Source organism: Aythya marila (genome assembly GCF_965140915.1).
Source record: "Aythya marila genome assembly, chromosome: 2".
NCBI lineage: Eukaryota > Metazoa > Chordata > Aves > Anseriformes > Anatidae > Aythya > Aythya marila.
The window spans coordinates 6,996,772-7,013,403 of NC_139043.1; the positions used below are offsets into that span (position 1 = coordinate 6,996,772).

Sequence of the window (16,632 nt, forward strand, 5' to 3'; positions counted from 1 at the left end):
GGGAGCAGGGCAAGGGGGAACGACACAAACCAGCCGTACCCACACTGCCTGCACATAGCAACCAAGAGGACCGAAGAGCCAGGGGGCTTACGCCATGCTCTGTTACTCGAGGGTGCACGCCTCAAGAGAGGCCCAGCTCTCACGTGCCCTCGTTGGGAACAGACACCGAGTGCTTTTCGGTTTGCTAAGCTTTTCCTCGCATTATCCTCCACAATGGGACTTTTCCTGCCTTCGGGTTTTAGGGAAATAAACATCCGTGGAAACCAAAAGGAGAAGTGTCATGAGCAAGAGCAAGGCGATGGCCGCTGGGAGCAGCTCCACGAACTGATGCAGACCTGTGAGTTCCAGATCAGAAGCACAAAAACCTTACTGGGAGACGATGGTTTAACCTTCTGATTCTCCGTTCAGCATCAGAGAACTTAAAATCCTACGAAGAAACGAATGAAACAAGTAAGGGCAACACTGGGGCAGGGCAACGGGATAACTCCTCCATCTATACTTGGCTGCTGTAGCTCCAAGCAGTGGATATTTTACAGCGAAGGAGTTGTAAGCAAAATGCTCCAGATTTCCTCACCTCCCTCTCCCTGGAGGGATGGGAGAGGAAGAGTTTGTAGGGATGGATTTGATGGTACCTAGAATCCAAGTCCCAGGTGGCTGGAAGCTCAGCTGAAGTTGTCCAGAAGTATTGGACATTTACAATTTGATGCTGGAGTGGTACAGAAAAAAAAAAAAAAAGTTTTCTACTGTTGAAAGAGAAAAGGAACAATTTCCAGAGAGAAAACCATGTCAAAAAATAAGCTGCCACATTTCTATTCACCCAACAGACCACCTGCTAAATAAGGCAGAGCACACCACATCAGCTACAAATGCCATTGCTACTGTCAATGCAACCCAGCTGAGTTTTTTTACTCGTCCTTTTACTTCTCAGACAAGAGCTGTGGTATTTAGTCCACCCTTACATTTCAGACTACACAACACAAGGCAATTCGCTACAAACATGAGCAACCCAGCTCGTGTGTGCTCCTCAGCAGGTGGCCTCCCAAAAGAGGCTATCACCTCTTTGGTGTGCCACCTGCCTGCCAACCTCTCCCCACATCCACAGGCAGAGGGAAAACCCAGCTGAAAGTCTCATCTGCTGCCAACTTCCCCCCCAAATGATCTCCCCAGGAGACAGAAATGATGCAAGCGGCCAGGCAGGCAGGCGAACAACGGCCCCACAAGCACAGCATTGTGCAAGCTCGGCCCCGCAGCTGCCCTCTAACGTGGCATCACCACGATGACGGCCACAGGCAGCGCAGTTTGATCTGACCAGGGAGGATTTCTCAGTGCTAGAAATGAGCTGCAGGAGCCATCAGTAAAAAATATGATGGGGTCAGGAGCGACAGCCCCTGAGGAGTTGCCCTTCTCTGTTCCACTCGGATTTTAGGTGCCCGTGGTTTCTTCAATCCATCTTTTTCACAGAAATGCCTGCTTGTGCGCTGTGCTTAATTATTAAACGCTGAACGGCTGGCAGCATCTAACCCATCCATACCACAAACCCAGCATCTTACAGAAGTCAGTCTCTGAGTAGATCTGCTCCTACCTACAGAACAAATCAGTTCAAATTTTGTCAAAGTCCAAGGAATTTCAAAATAAAATGCTGGCAGTGGTATTAAATTAGATAACCCTACTGCATGCCCAAACTTCAGCATCTCACGCACATTGATACCCAACTTGCTGTGTTTCACACAGATTACAATTCAATGCTTAAAGTTATAAGTAACTTGAACGTTGGGACCTTTATCTTTTTTTTAAATTTGGAAAACCAAGATGTGCAAAATGGAGACCCCAGCACCTTCCTGGGGCAAATTATCTCCTTGTCCTCAGAGCACTGAAGAAGACCAAATGGTTTTCTGGAGCAGATGGAAGGTTCAACCAGGTGGCAAAGGGAATTGTAGAACTGGTCTTGGACAACAATCTTTTCACAAGATAGGAGATCTCAAATTCATTATTAACTCATCATTCATCCGAGGCTTCATCGTTAGCAATTCTCTATGGTTAACTAAGATTTTTCTCCCTCTCAGGTACTAACCACATGCAGTTGCTATTCTGCTGACCACTGCTATGCAGTTCAATAAATCATTCTGATGGCTAGAGAAATATCTGGGTCAACAGAGAATTCTGTTCCTAAACTTCCAGAGACAATATGAGTTGTGTTTTATTCAGATACAACTTAGTTCTATTAATACTACTTTGAATTATAAGGAATTATCATGTATAATCATGGCACATACGTATATTTTGAGATGCAGTTTTACCCATGTCGTAGTGATTTCCTTGTGACATCATCAGTATGGTAACAGGATTTAAAAAAAGTTCCTCTCACGCTTCTAGAGAAGAATCTCTGACACAGCCTTAAAGCTCAATTGCTGCACTTGTGATATTCATGCTCCATTCACAACTCCAGGACTGGTGGCACTCCTCTCAAGGGGCTATCGGAGCTTTCTCGAGGACAAACTACAAGATCTGTACTTATAAAAGGACCTCAGGAACAGAAGAGACCTTAATGACAACTGGAACAGTATTTCAGGACAACACAAGCTCTTTTTCAACTTCTGTGGCACTCTGTGCTGTTGCTAGCACTGCTCCCTGCCTTCTCCAGATCTACTTTCCCATCATGACACAAGGCAAGGTATTTGAGGTCTCAGGCAAGGTATTGTAGCAAGAACCACTCCTAGAGCAGAAGATGACACTCATGTGACAGTCTATAGTATAAAGAGCACAAGCCTGGAGGAGGAAAAGGACACGTTTCCCTTCCTCCTGCCTTGCACAACCTTTCTGAGGTTTATCAGAGGTATTCCTCTGCAAGCCAGAAGCAATCTGAGAGTCCCTCTGAACAGAAGGCAGCCGGCTTCCTCATTTCCTTCACATTTCAAAGCAGGCAAACTCACATGTATTTGTGCAGGCCCTGGCTAGGCTGCCAGCAACAAGCCCTCAAAACAAACCAAGAAGTCCTAATAATGCTCTCCAGATAAAATTTTCTGTAAGGAAAGCAGAAAATCCCTGATGTGGAACAACCACCTTGCTCTATCCAGCAGCAGCGCTTGCCCCTCCATGTTCACTTACAGGTTGTTGCAATGCACTGGGTGTCGAGGGAAGTATTTAGAGAAAAAATTCTGTTGTTTTGATGCAACAGCTTAGCTGACACTTCCATATGTCCATTTCGCCTCATTTAAGTCACCAACTTCACCAAGTGATTGTCAGAAAATAAGTTTCAGGTATTTCAGTGCACAGTGCAGTTACCTCTGCTTCTTACCCTTGCCAGCAGAATAAAGAGCGAGAGCTTGTCTGATATTTCCCTTTTGATAAAGGATTTTAATTTCACATGCTAACTACCAGTTGTTAAAGATGGAAAAGCTGCTACAAGGCTTTAAAAAGAAATCCAGAAACTTGCCTGGTGTACATCTCACCTAGCCACAGTATTCACAGCTGGCTGCATTAAAGGTGCTTTAAACAGCTCAGGCGAACTGCATCCTGTACTCTCCCCACGACCGAGGAAATTCAGACATTCACCTGTGCAGATAAACACCATCCTCTGTATTCTCTTCAGACTGCCTGCAGACACCCCGCATCCCTGCAGCTCTGTGGATGAAGGATTTAAGGTGACAGCAGAAACTCAGAGGTAACTCAACCTGCCAGGCACGTGCTGCTACCCTGATTAGGGAGTTTCTTGCCAAACTAAATGCTTGGTGGTACAATTTGATACGCTGTACTCTGAAAAGGAAGCTTGTTAAACCTAAAAATCAGACCCTAATGTTTCAGTTTACAACACACTTAGAGAGAAAGACTCAACTTTACACTATTTTTCCCCCCCAAGAGGCAAAATTTAACTCCATGCTGGGTAGAAGTCAAGTCCCTGCGCACACACTTCAGGCAGATAATTAGGGAGCTGAATAAACCTGACCTTTCCTTGGATCACTGGGTGTGTGTAACATGAAATGCCTTTGAAAAATACTTCCAGTAACTGCCATTGTTTCATCATTGAATCAGCTTCAAAAATCTGTGCCACTGGAAATAAAAACGTCTCTTGCTTTAACGCATTCCACGCATTCCCCTTCTTCAGCTTCAAAGTTTCAGTTTCAACACAAAGCAACTCCCAGCTTCCAGTCAGTTCCTTCCTGAAGCTAGGGCTTGCTGGGGTGTACAACTTAAATTACTTTTTTTTTTTTTTTTTTTTAAAGTTAGAAATACCAGGACAAGAAGGTTTTAGCACTTTTTCAAGAGGCAGACCTTCCTGAAGCCACCAGCTCTAGCCCTCCATCCATGGTACAGGTAGGAACTGCACTTGCAATGCTGCTGAATTCAGCCACAGTGGTTATGAGCTCCATTACACACACGTTGCAGGTGATAAAACAACTGTCTGGGTTCACAGCAGGTTTGCAGACATTTTCCTTATTCCATTTCTACACAACTGGCTGAAGCTAACACCAGGCACAGTGAGTTACACGCAGCTGGCCGCCTGGTGCAGCAGCGTGCCATTGAACAACGCAGAGCGTGTCTTTCTACCCAAACTTTGCATTTTGGTTAGACAGCAGAATGAACTCCTCCCCATTTCCTCGTGCTGTACATCTCACCGTTTTCAGCCAGCTGATCTACACCACCAACAGAAAACCTCGAGAGGACAGAACCCTTGTCAGTATGAAAGACCTCAGTCTGTGCGTGAGATCCCTACGGATCCGAGGACCAGAGCCACTGCATTTACTGTGCCCAAAGCTGTGCCCACCACGTCTCGTTGTTGCTCACAGCCACCCCCCGAGCAGAAGGCTAAAAGCCTCTGGAAGTGTCAGCGAATTTTTCCTGGCATTATTTTCAAAAGGAAAGCCTAGGAGATTGACCCCGAGCACATCGTAACACAAAGTGAATTGCAGGAAATGCGACTGAAATGGTGGGGAATGGGCCCTTGAGTGTGCGTAAAGGTACTCAGAGGTGTAACTGCGCAATGATCACTAGAGGATCTTTGCAACAACAGGCGGCTTCAGCCTCAGACGGGCTGCATCGCCCTAAAATTGCTGGTTGATGTAACTGGCTCTTCTGTCGTTGCTGATGGTCCAAAGTCCGCTGAACCCGATGTCAACAACTGCTAGTGCTGCACGTGGCAGCCAAAACCCACCTTTCGTGGAAAGGCTGCAGCTACCTGCGGTCAGAATGGGCACACAGCACCGTTTCCCTGCTGTGTCCTGCGCTGCTGGGTGCTCCCCAAAGCTGCACGGAGCAGGAACTGAGGTACCCACCCTGACGAGATGAAGATCTCTTAGCACAGAACAGAAATGGTGGTGTTTAGGGCTACAGACAAGGAGCAGTGCTGCTCCTCTCTCCCACCAGCAGTGCAGGACACAGTGAGCTCCCCTGTACCTCTGTCAGCAGATGCACAGGCAAACAGTGCTCAGAGACCATAAATTTGAATCTTGACCACTTGAATTCTTCTGCACTAGCCCGGGAATCAGCAGGTCATGGCCCAAGCACACCGCAACAGCTGCTACAAGGACACAATGTCACCACTAGTAACCTGCACAAGTCCTTGCTGTGATCTATGCAAAGCCATGCAACACTAAAACCATTATGCTTGAAACAGTATTTCCCTTTCCAAAAACTTCCCCCCATGGCTTTATATCAACTTCAAAAAGTTACTGTTGTCTCCAGTCCAACTCAATTCCAGCTCTTTGAACTAACTTTATGTGCACCTTGCATGTTGTCTCTGCTTACGTGCCAAGATCCTTCCCTCCTTAGTAATCAGGGCTGCAAACAGCTACAATCAGTTAAACGCCACCTTCAGAGCACTTTATACAGCCAGAGCTAGTCAGTGACACCTCCTCTCTGATTCTGATTGCAAGCCTTCTCTTCTTACACACTTACCCCTTTTCTAGGTTCTCTTTCGCACCTATACTATACACTCTACACTGTAAAACCAACAAAAATGACTGAGAAAGGATTTTGTCTGGAAGAAGAAAGTAACTGAGCAGCCTCTGAAAGCAGAAGAAAAAATGTTAATGGTAAGGAACATTCAAAGTGATGATATGCTGAAATCACAGCATGACAGGCCCTGGTAAAACATCAGGAAAAAAGCCCACAGAATTAAGAATAACACCACGCAGAGTACTGAATAACCTCATGGAAGAGTCACCAACCTTGGGAAACAGTAAGGTAATGTTAAGCCAAGGACCTGTCAAATATGGCATGACATAGTTGATTTTGTCATAGGGCAGAGGAGATGGAATAGGTAACCCATGATTTCAATGGCATATTATAAATGTTTTGCCTGTCATGACAGCCAGCTGGCTTTCTCACCTTCTGAACCAGTGCGTATCCATCTGTTGGCTCACGCAGTTTTTTTTAAATCTATCCTCAGTGTTTAAACCATCTAGTACAAAAAGGTCACAGCACAGAACTCTGATCTTTGCAAGGAACGAGAAAAAAACACAACAGAATAAACAGCAAAAAAATGAATCCCCCGCAACCACCTAAAAAAATAAAGCGTCAGGGAAGTAACTGATGATGACACCTGTACCCCGACAGTAAACTATTTTTACATTTAGACTGCCTTTCAGAAGTGAAATGTCTCCCAGCCGGTCCAGCTCCAGCACATGAGGAAGTTCTTGCCAACAGGAGCTGGATTTTCCAGCTCCCAGCGCTCGGCTCGCACAGCCGTGCAGCTTGGAGCAGAGGAGGAGTATCAGGCTACAGCTCAAGGCTCCCAAACTTCAGGCCGACCTTCAAAATCAGAGCAGCACGCTGCATTTGTCTGCTGGGTGAGTCCTGCACACTGACATCAAAATCTCCGAGTGTGGCAGTGGTTATTAGTCAGCTGTTAGCCTGTTAAATCATAAGTTAATCCAGTTAATCGTAAATTCAAGTCTATTTTAAACACTAGCTAAGAAGCTAACTACATGACATCTACTTGGCAGAAACGGGTAAAACACAAACTACTAAAGACCAGTAGACGAAGGGCCAAGATTTACTGTTGGTACAGCAAAGCCTTCCAGAAGGGGCTTACATCCTTAGCTCTATTATTAGGGAAAATGACCCCCATCTTCATTTCTGGCTGTAAGAAGTGCAGGGGCACGGCCCAACATCCCCCGCAAGGAGCTGCCCTTCAGTCTTGGCTGCAGGCACCCCGCTCACTCTGTGCTTTTTTCTCCTCCCCAGCCTCCACCTTTAAATCCTTTCACCCTTTGGCACACACAGCCCGTGCCCACATCAGCAGCTGGATGCCAAAGTAACGGGATGCCCAAATGACCTTCAGAACAAATAAAAGTATACCCAACAGCCCCATTGTCAGCTGTAAATTATGAATGAGAACAGCTTTTTAAGATCACAATCTTGCCTGGAAATCCTAAGAGAGAAGGCATCATCTTATTTATCTGCAGCACCATTACCTTGCACTTGTTCTGAGTGGTTTGTATTGACAAAAGCACAGCGCAACGCTATGAAACACCATCCCAGATGCTCACCTAGCAGACATCTCAACAAGCTACGCACTGGAACGCTGGCACTTGCACTTAAATCTTCCTCTGTCCTGCCACCACACTTCTGCAGATGAGTGAGGACAAGCAGAAAAATAGTTGAGGTATCATAAGGCTCCCACTCAGAAAAAACAACCACAAACATATCTTGCATTTAAGTAATTGTTAGATTTAAGTTTAGCAACCAACAAGAAATTTGTCAAGAATTTTGACAAATGCGAATGGAGTTAAAATAGCCCCATTAACACCTCCTGTTAGAATTTATTCACCAGCACCAAGCCACGTGGGTGAAGCAGAACATTTATTAGAAACGGACGCCTCCCAAGACAGCAAGGCGACAAGAAGACAGTCCTGCAGCAAACTACGGAGTGCTTGCTTATGTGCAAGTTTCAGAGCAGAAACTTCCAGTTCTAACTCCAAATGGTGATTCTGAAACAGATTTTAGAACACCACCAATTTGTTATTAACGGTAGACCAAGCCCTAACGCAAAACACACTCTACTGCACTAATGTCAAGAGCCTGATTGTTTTGACAGCTCGCGGGACAGATTTAATGGAGTTTTCCTACACATGATGCATCCCAGCGCTTCTGCGTGGAGCAAGAGTACCTTTAAAGGAGGTCGTACATCTTGAAGGAAGTTTTGGCAATACAATCTGACAAGCTGTTGAAGCCAGACAGATGTATCCCACTAACTCAGGAGACAACGCTGTCAAGGGACACTTTAATAGCATAATTTTGCTTTCCACTCGCACATGTTGGCACCCACACACTGAAGACCACTTATGTATTCCTTCTTTTTCCAAATTAAAATTCATTTAAGTCAGCACTCCGCAGAATACAAATAACCAGCTCAGATCTCGCAGGCACGCTGTTCTGCCTGCTGTAATTTAAAATATTTAAGGATTCTGATAACCATTCCAGAAATATTGACCCCTCGTTCATTAAAACTTTACTGCTACATTAAAAAGACGGCGGAAAGGAAACCTCGCTGCTTAAAGCATGATCCAAACCAAGACAGGGAGTAACGATTTCTTCAGTTCTGATCTACTTAAGATGTAAGCACCGCAGTTTTTCTGAACAGGTCTTCTGAATGTCCCATATTAGGGTCTTTTGGTCCTTAAAAGGCCTTCAGAAATCATTTACTTAGTCTTATGCCTCCAAAAGATTAATCTTTGGCCATTATCCACAAGCTCCTAGGGACTTCATCCAAATTCAACAACTATAAATTTCCTCCTCATGTTCCAATTCACGCAGGAAGTCCCACAAGAAATTCCAAGCAGTTTTCCCTCCTGCAGGAACTCCCAAGGCTCACAAGCTATTCTTTGCCTATCCTGTCCTCATCCCGACGGGCGCGTTATGCTTGATAATCCAAAATCTGCACTTCAGCAACTTGTGCTAGCCATTTATACCAGTTATCTCATCATTCTCATCCTGCATCCTTCATACAACACTCAAAATTTGCATGCACAGCGATCAAAGTGTGTATGGCAAGCCGAGAAAGAACCAGTGCATGTGAACAGATTCAGTGCTTGTGATTCACCTCCATGCTGCAGGAATGGATACCTACCTCCACCTAAATGAGGAGCCGACTGGTATTTGCATACAACAGATACTCTGGGGGATAGCTGAGCAAGCACTGAAGATTGCTCTGGAACGTAACAGAGCCTTTTAGACTTGTTTTCACTTTTTTTTTTTCCCCTAAGTAGAGAGGCAGTGATTCTGTCTGGACCTTTACCTGAGATCCACTGCAGCATCTTTATCACCAAGCGCGTCCACAAATTCCAAGATTGTACCACTTAAAACATCATTTGAATTTGAAGGCTTGAAAATGAGGTTTAGGTTTACCACCAAGGTTTAGATTTACCACTGGTCAACACCTTCAAACACCTTATTTTTCCGTGATTCTGTCCGATAGGACTAGCTTTGACTCTGAAGGTTATTTAAACAAGAATCTTGAAAAACTTGATTTCCTCGTGGCTCCTCGAGGCACGGTTCACCACCTTTCCAAGGCTATCTTTTCCTGGCAAGGGAACCACTCGGGTTCAAAAGGCCCGCAGCTGAAAGTTTGAAAAAAAAAAAAAAAAGCGTTCACGCTTATCTGGAGCGGCGGAGGAAAATACTCCCAGATGTGGTTTCGTAACAGGTCAGATCGAATCAAAGTCTGCGCTGCCACAGAGAGGCCGCTCCACCCTCCCCTAACAGCGCTCGCTCCTGCTCCAGGTCCTGCGACAACTTCTGCTGCCTGCTGGAGCTGTGAAGGAAACCAATTCCCTGGGCAGGGGGCCGTGCTTCAGGCCTGGCACAGCTCGGGGCAGGAACCGGCCGCTTCCAGCACCAGGGCAGGGTGAGTGAGGCTTGTGCCAGGCAAAGCCCCACCCTGCGCTGAACGTTTGCATCTGCCTTCGGTGCAGGCAACTGAAAAAGAAAGTGGCAGGCACAGCTCTAGAGAAAAGCCGCGTTTGAAAGCATTTCAGCCCTGTTCAACACCTGCCTCAGTTTACCTCCCTGTTATGAGTTCAATAGAAGCATCTCCCTGCTCTGCAAACAATTCAGCATCTGCTGCACTTCATACATCTCAAAAGGAGAACACAATCTTAAATGGTTCACATTCGTGTGGTTTTGGTAAATTCAATAATCTGAAATCCCACGGAGACCTATGTGGGTTTCCTCCGCAGTCTTCCCTTCCCCACCCCACGCAGGACAGCTGCCCCTGGTGCGCGAGCACAGCAAACGAAAGCGAATTTCCTGAGCAGGACTGGGAGAGAGAAATTCGAAGCAACCACCCTTCCTCCTCCCCCACCCCCAGCTCAGGAACAACATCTCCGTTTCTCACGCTAGCGAATTCACAACGAATTTGCTGGTTGCTTCAATTAGAGGCCTTTGAAAAGAAAAGGAAACCTCTCGAGTCCTTAAGGAGCCAGGTTCAGAAGCACCAAGGGCAGCTTGATGTTTCTCCAATTCCAGCTCCTGGTTTAGGACGCCGTGGGTTGACACCCCGACAGGTCAGCCTGGACTCCCGCAGTACTTGCAGGGCTTGAGCACACCGTGAAAATCCCAGAGGAGCCGTTTAGGTCTTGGCCTGAATATACAACTGAAGCAGAGTAGTTTTTAACTCATGCCCTTGAACATCACCTTCAGGAGAGCTCCTGGAAGTTACCCAGGCGTTAGTTTATCGCGCTGGAGCCGCTCTCCCCATCCCAAGCGCATGGTGACACCGCAGCAGCACAGCCCACAGAGGTGCTGTGTGCCCCAGGTCCATGCTCACAGCCGTGCTGTGCCTCTACAGGAACACTTTCAATGTTTTGCACCTTATCAATGACAGGATCTGTATTTCACTTAGTTCCCCCTGTCAATATTAGCTCTCAGTTGCATACCCAAGCCCCAAAACACTCCGCAGAACAAGCAAACCCCGTGAGCGTTGCAAGGAGAGGAAGCCAGAGCAGGCAACGGAGGAGTTAACGCAAGAGCCTCGTCCTGTCCTCACATAACCCCGCAGGCTTGATATTACAGCTGAGCACGCTGCCTCCCCTGCGCTGCTCCCAGCTCCTGCCAGCAGATGCACTGCAGCAGCCCGCACCACGCCGTGCCGGCGGCCCAGCTGAAACGCACCCGAAGCTGGCGCTCGCAGCCTCCTGGCAGCTGCCATCGGGGCTCATCCCGGTGCTGTGCGGGGCTTGGCAAAACATTCACCTTCCCCAGCAGCCAGGGAACTCCATTTTCCTGCTCGCTCTCTTCCCAACGCCGCAGCGGCAACCGGATCTGGAAATCAGGCTGCATCATGCACCAGCACTCATTTCTTCACTCCTTCTCTCCCGACAGTCACACGGGTAATTTATTGCCTCCTGCCATCACCTCTTCCCTCTGTCCAGCCCCGAAGGGCTGCAGACGTTAACAGATGCCATCTTTCAGAAGGGAGAAGCAGAGCTCCAGCTCCATTTTACGATGCCAGCCTCCTGATGCTCCAGTGACTCGTGTTCTCACAACCAGGAATTGTTTCACCCAAACGATTATCCTCACTATTTACAGGTCTCTATCACCGCTTTTTCTGCCTTTCAGGCAGGGCAAAGAAGCATTTTTTATCTCATCACAACCACCTGGAAGCCCTTCTGTATGAATTTGAACTCGGCCGATAGTTTTGTTCAACTCTAGTTCTTTCACTATGTGTCTGCATGGCACATTCACAGATCACAGCTATTTCTGTCTGAAAACTGCTTTCCACCCACACCAAAGTTTGTTATGTATAAACCTGAAAGTCACCGAGCGCTACTTATCTGGAGGAAAAAAAAAAAAAGGTAAGTAGGTGAGTCACCAGCAACTCGACTGACCCCTCTCAAAGCTACCGACCAGGAGAGAATGTTCTCAGATCACCAGTCCAAATGTGTAAAGTCAGGAATTATTTCCAGTATGCCAGCAGCAAAATCATCAGCGAAACAAAAAAAAGCTGACAGATGAGGCTGAGATAGCAACCTACCACTGAAGCATCTGCTCCAAGCAGCTCCTTCCTGCTTATCTCAGATCCATCAGTTCAGAGAATCCCGGCAATAAACTGTTTTTACAAAATGATCTTAGAAACCTCACTGATAGCAGCATTCAGTCTGAATTCACATTTTTCTCGTACAGACAGAAAATAACCAAACTGAATGCATTTTGGACAACTCCACGCTGCTTTTCAGAGTAAATGTCACTGTTAAGAAATTCACCAAGTTGATCCAGACACCAAAACCTTAGTCTTGGTTGAATTGCTTCCACGCATATCTAATATAGCCCAACTGTAACTGGAAATAATGAATTATGGCAAAAACACAACAAGGGTAATGTAGGATGAGTCTTTTCAGCAGAGGCCTTCTAACTTCATGAAATCTCACGCTTCCTCACACGTCAGACAGATTTGCTCTGGAATCAAACCTCAAGTAGCTGTTCCACTCCGGTCACTTAACTGACATCAGAAGCCAAAGAGAAGTTCCTCCCATTGCAAAACGATCAGATTTTAGGATGAAATGCACCTGACTTCTGTCATCAGGACCTCACCGAGACAACCACATTTACGTAATGGAACTAAACTTTCTTTTTAGACCGCTTTCAGCCCAAGCAAAACCCAAAGACGACGTTCTTGTGAGCTTTCTGTCTAGCGTCATGCCACAACCTGCAGGCTATACCCACGTGTAATTGGCCTTCTCCACCAAAAAACAAGTCCTGAAGTTCCTGGCACATTCCCTGCCCGCATCTCCCTCCCCAAGCAGCAGGGCTGCACGGGAATTGGCGAGGCTGCCGCTGATCTCTCCCATCAGCAAAGCGCGGTAGTTTCACCTACGAAGGGTTGCTGGCGGTGTTGAAAGACGGAGGGAGTGGATTCAAACAAGCAGGCTCCTGAACTTTCTATACCAACAGCTACTCCATCAAAACACCACTCCCAAGCCCGGCTGCATTTGACAACACCGGGAAAAGGGTAAAATGCAGTACAAGTAAAAACAAGGGCGCAGCATGAAGCCAGTGAGGGATTGAGACTCCCGTTTCACAAACCCTTTGGAGGCCGTGCCTGTCCATCACCCTGCACGCTCGCAGCCTGAGAGAGCTGCAGTCATCAATTGCAGGAACAGCTCGCTGCTTGATGTGTGTCACCAAAACCTGGCTATTTGGGGTCAGAGCTGAGAGAGAGATGGGAAAAAAAGGTTGCTATTTGCTGATTAGGCTCATCTCAAGCACCACGCTGCATATGTGAACGCCACAAGCTCACACAACCCAAGCATTTACCCAAACCTATACAACTGGAAGCATCTTACACCTTGTTGGAGATGGCCTCCCTCACTCCAGGGTCAGAATTCAGGGTAAGGACAGCTCCCTGTTTATAAAGGAAACCTGCAAACCTTCAGCTGTCCTTTGGATGTTGGAATTATTCCCCATCCTAATGAAAATTAGCTCTGTTCAAATGCTGCATTTTCCTCAAAAGTAACGTTCTTCATTCTCCCAAGGAATTATTGTCCAAAATCTTGTCCTAGGAAGAGCTTAGATCCTTTTCCTAGAACTGGATCAGTAATCCCGCCATTGTGACACAAAACAAGACTTACTTTAAAGCTTCTCTGAAGCCAAACTACGTGCTTATTCTCCTAGACTTTAAAACTTTTTTGGGTAAACAAAAGGATCCAACCCAAATCTCGTGGTTTAAGTCCCATTTTTTTCTAACAGCCCTGCAAGATGGAAGCAAGACCCCAATGACCTGTTTCTGCTGCCTGAGCTGTTACATAAGCATTTTCCTAGAAACGCGATGCTCCCGTATTTAAGAGGAGCAGCTCTGTGGTTTTAACAGGCAAGATTTCTACCTAGGAGCAACAAGGCAACAGAGAGCTGTCAAGGGTAATGAGGGGAAAACTACTTTTTTCCTTCTTCTCCTGTGTTCCTATGACTTGTAGTTGTCCTAATAAAACTCACCGTGTCCCATAAAGCCTAAAAATGCCCTAGTCTCAGAAAACTGGAGCTGAAGGAGTTCAGCAGTAAGTCTTTATGGGCATTAGGTAACTTTCTGCCCATACCTTTTGAGAATGCTTTCTTCTATATAAGCACTACTGCTCAAAAATGTTGTAGGCCACAGCACTGGATTAACAACCCCATGCTATTTGTGCCATTTTTTTTTTTTTTTGACTGCTGCTTTTCAGCATCAACAGACGACGGACCAACGCTCAGCAGAGCGCCCAGGCCCCTACACACGCTTCTAAAGAACAGAATTTCAAGAATGTTTCCTTCCCACTTACACTGCCCATTGCTTGTTTTTATCCAAGAAAAAAAAAAAAAAGAGGACAACAAAACTGACTGTGTAACTCATGTCAAATACGCTACGCAAAACAATCAACCTACTGCTAGCTGGTCCTTGCAAGGATGATACAAAATCAGCCTCTTTTTGCTCTCACCCCATCTCGAGGGCAGGCTGCAGTTACGCACAGAACACCTAAAACTCCCCTGCTTACAAAGCTTTTTTTCATCTGGAAAAAAAGCTCTGTTTTCCAGCTTCTTTCTGCTGTGCACGACCACAGAAATCACACTAATTCAGCTGCTGCCATAAGAGGGTTTCTACAGGAAAGTATCTCTCTACAGGATCTTTGTATTTTCCAGACACGCATTATCCTCGCCATCGATCTGAGCTTTTAGGTCTGATCGATGAGGAAAAAGGACCCAAATGCCAAAACGCCTGCTTTCCATCGCAGCCCACGAGTGCAGGAGAGGGCGTTACAGGTGCGGGCAGCCCCAGAGAAGCTCTGGGCTGCTGCGGCCTCGTGCTGGACGCTTCCAGGCAGCTCTTCCCCTCGGAGCCAGGGGCTCAGCAGGGCCATGGCACCACGGGGCTGTACGAGCACAACCGGCGGCACCGTCTCCACCGGTGCGATGCGTCTCTACGGAGGGAGGAAATAATGATAAAAAAAAAAAAAAGAAAAAATAAAAACAAACACAGGGATTGGAGTGAAATAAAGCGAAGGGAAGGCGACTTGTGGGGAGGAGATGGGAGCGCAGGAGGCTGGGGTCCTGGAGGAGCGGTGCTGGCAGCCTGCAGGACCACGACCACCCCTCTCCCTGCAGCCTCCCACCCCTCCAGAGCGCTCCTTATCCCTAAACCACCCCAAAATCACCTCAAAACCCACCCCGAGAGCCATCCTCCGCCAGGCAGCGCCAGGCTTCCTCCGCCGGCCCCGGGGGCCCGCAGCGCTCTGCGGCGCCGCCATGGCGCCCTGCCGGCCTCCGGCCTCCCTCCGCGGGGCCTCAGCAGCCCCCGGCCTCCCTCCGTGGGGCCTCCTCAGGGCCTGCAGCCCCCCCCCCCCCGGGGCCGGTAGAGCCGTTATAGGGCGGCCCCACCACCGCAGAGGGCTTGGGGGCGGCGTGGCCCCCAACAAATCCCCACACGGCCTCCGTTGTGTGTGTCCCCCCCCCCCCATCCCCTCACAGCGGCTCCCGGCTCTCACCCACGCTCCGGTAGCCCAGGATCGCGATCTTGCGGGACTTGGACGGCGGCATCTTGTCCCCCGGCCGGCCCCGCACCACATCTAAGGGCGGCGGCTGCGGCGGAGGAGGAGGAGGAGGAGGAGGGAGGAAGAAGAAGAAGAAGAAGAAGCGGGAGGCTGCGAAGGGGAGGCTGTGAGGGGCTGAGGGGGGGGGCGCTGAGGGGAGGGGGAGAACGCAACGGGCGCGGGAGGAGGGGGGGGGAGAGGGGGGGGTGAGGCGAGCGCGCGCACGGCACCGGCAACGGCGGCAACGGCGGCGGCCGCACCACGTGACCGCGCGTCACGGCCCCGCCGCCCCGTAAAGGGGAATAGGGAGGGGAGGGGGGGGGAAGGTTGCTGCGTCATCGTGCCGCCAGGCCACGCCCCCCTCGTGTGGGGAGGGGAGGGGAGGGGAGGGTAGGGGGGAGCGCGCGTGCGCGTGAGCGGGGCGGGAACGGCCGGCGGCGCGCAACGGTCGCTGAGGCGTTGGGCGGCTGCCTGAGGGGAGGTGGCTTCAGGAGCACCCCCCCCCCGCCGCCGCCTTTTAAAGTGTTTAAAGGCATCTTCCTTTTATTCCAATAGCTCTTTGCTGCTTGTCATACAGTAATTAAGGATGGAAAAGCGCTCCGAGGTCGTCATCTGGTCCAACCATCCCCCTACCACCAATGTCACAACTAAACAATGTCCCCAAGCACCACGTCCAGCCTCTCCTTGAACACCCCCACACACAGTGACTCCACAGCGAGGAGAAGCATGCCCCTTTTTTCGTTTATTAACCTTTTAATCAGGTGAAACTCCAAGCAGCAGCAAGTTTCGTACCTCAGAGAGCAGGTCCAGCGCTCATTGAATACAGAGCTAAAGAAGGGTTTCGTGAAGCAGCTTTGCCCCTCTGCTGTTACTTTTTTTTTACACACATTTCACATTTTCTTGAAAAATAAACACTCGAGTAAAAAAACTGGTTTTCCACGTGCATATTTTCTTTTGGGGAGGTGCATCCATATATCTGCTGTGCAATTCCACACACTATGTACAACTGCACTAAATTATTGCTCTATTATTATTATACTACATTATGCATTATGTACTAAACTAACCTAACGGTCAGATGATATTAGGGGAAAATGGTCTTGTCCCTGATCTCAGCCACTCGTTCTCATGTGCTGGCGTT

The 16,632-nt window shown here is 48.1% G+C and overlaps 1 protein-coding gene across 2 annotated transcripts in view; it reads right to left on the reverse strand.

Annotated features, from left to right (window-relative positions):
* The window catches only part of RHEB (Ras homolog, mTORC1 binding), a 39,438-nt gene extending 23,772 nt beyond the window's left edge, over positions 1-15,666 (reverse strand). Inside the window, exon 1 of one of the 2 annotated variants that reach the window (XM_082753233.1) lies at positions 15,447-15,666. In XM_082753233.1, the coding sequence (XP_082609359.1) occupies positions 15,447-15,498 (52 nt within the window). In that variant the 5' untranslated portion in view covers positions 15,499-15,666. The remainder of the gene's footprint in view (positions 1-15,446) is intronic. The other variant, XM_082753232.1, reaches the window with a different exon arrangement.
* Positions 15,667-16,632: the final 966 nt, after the last annotated feature.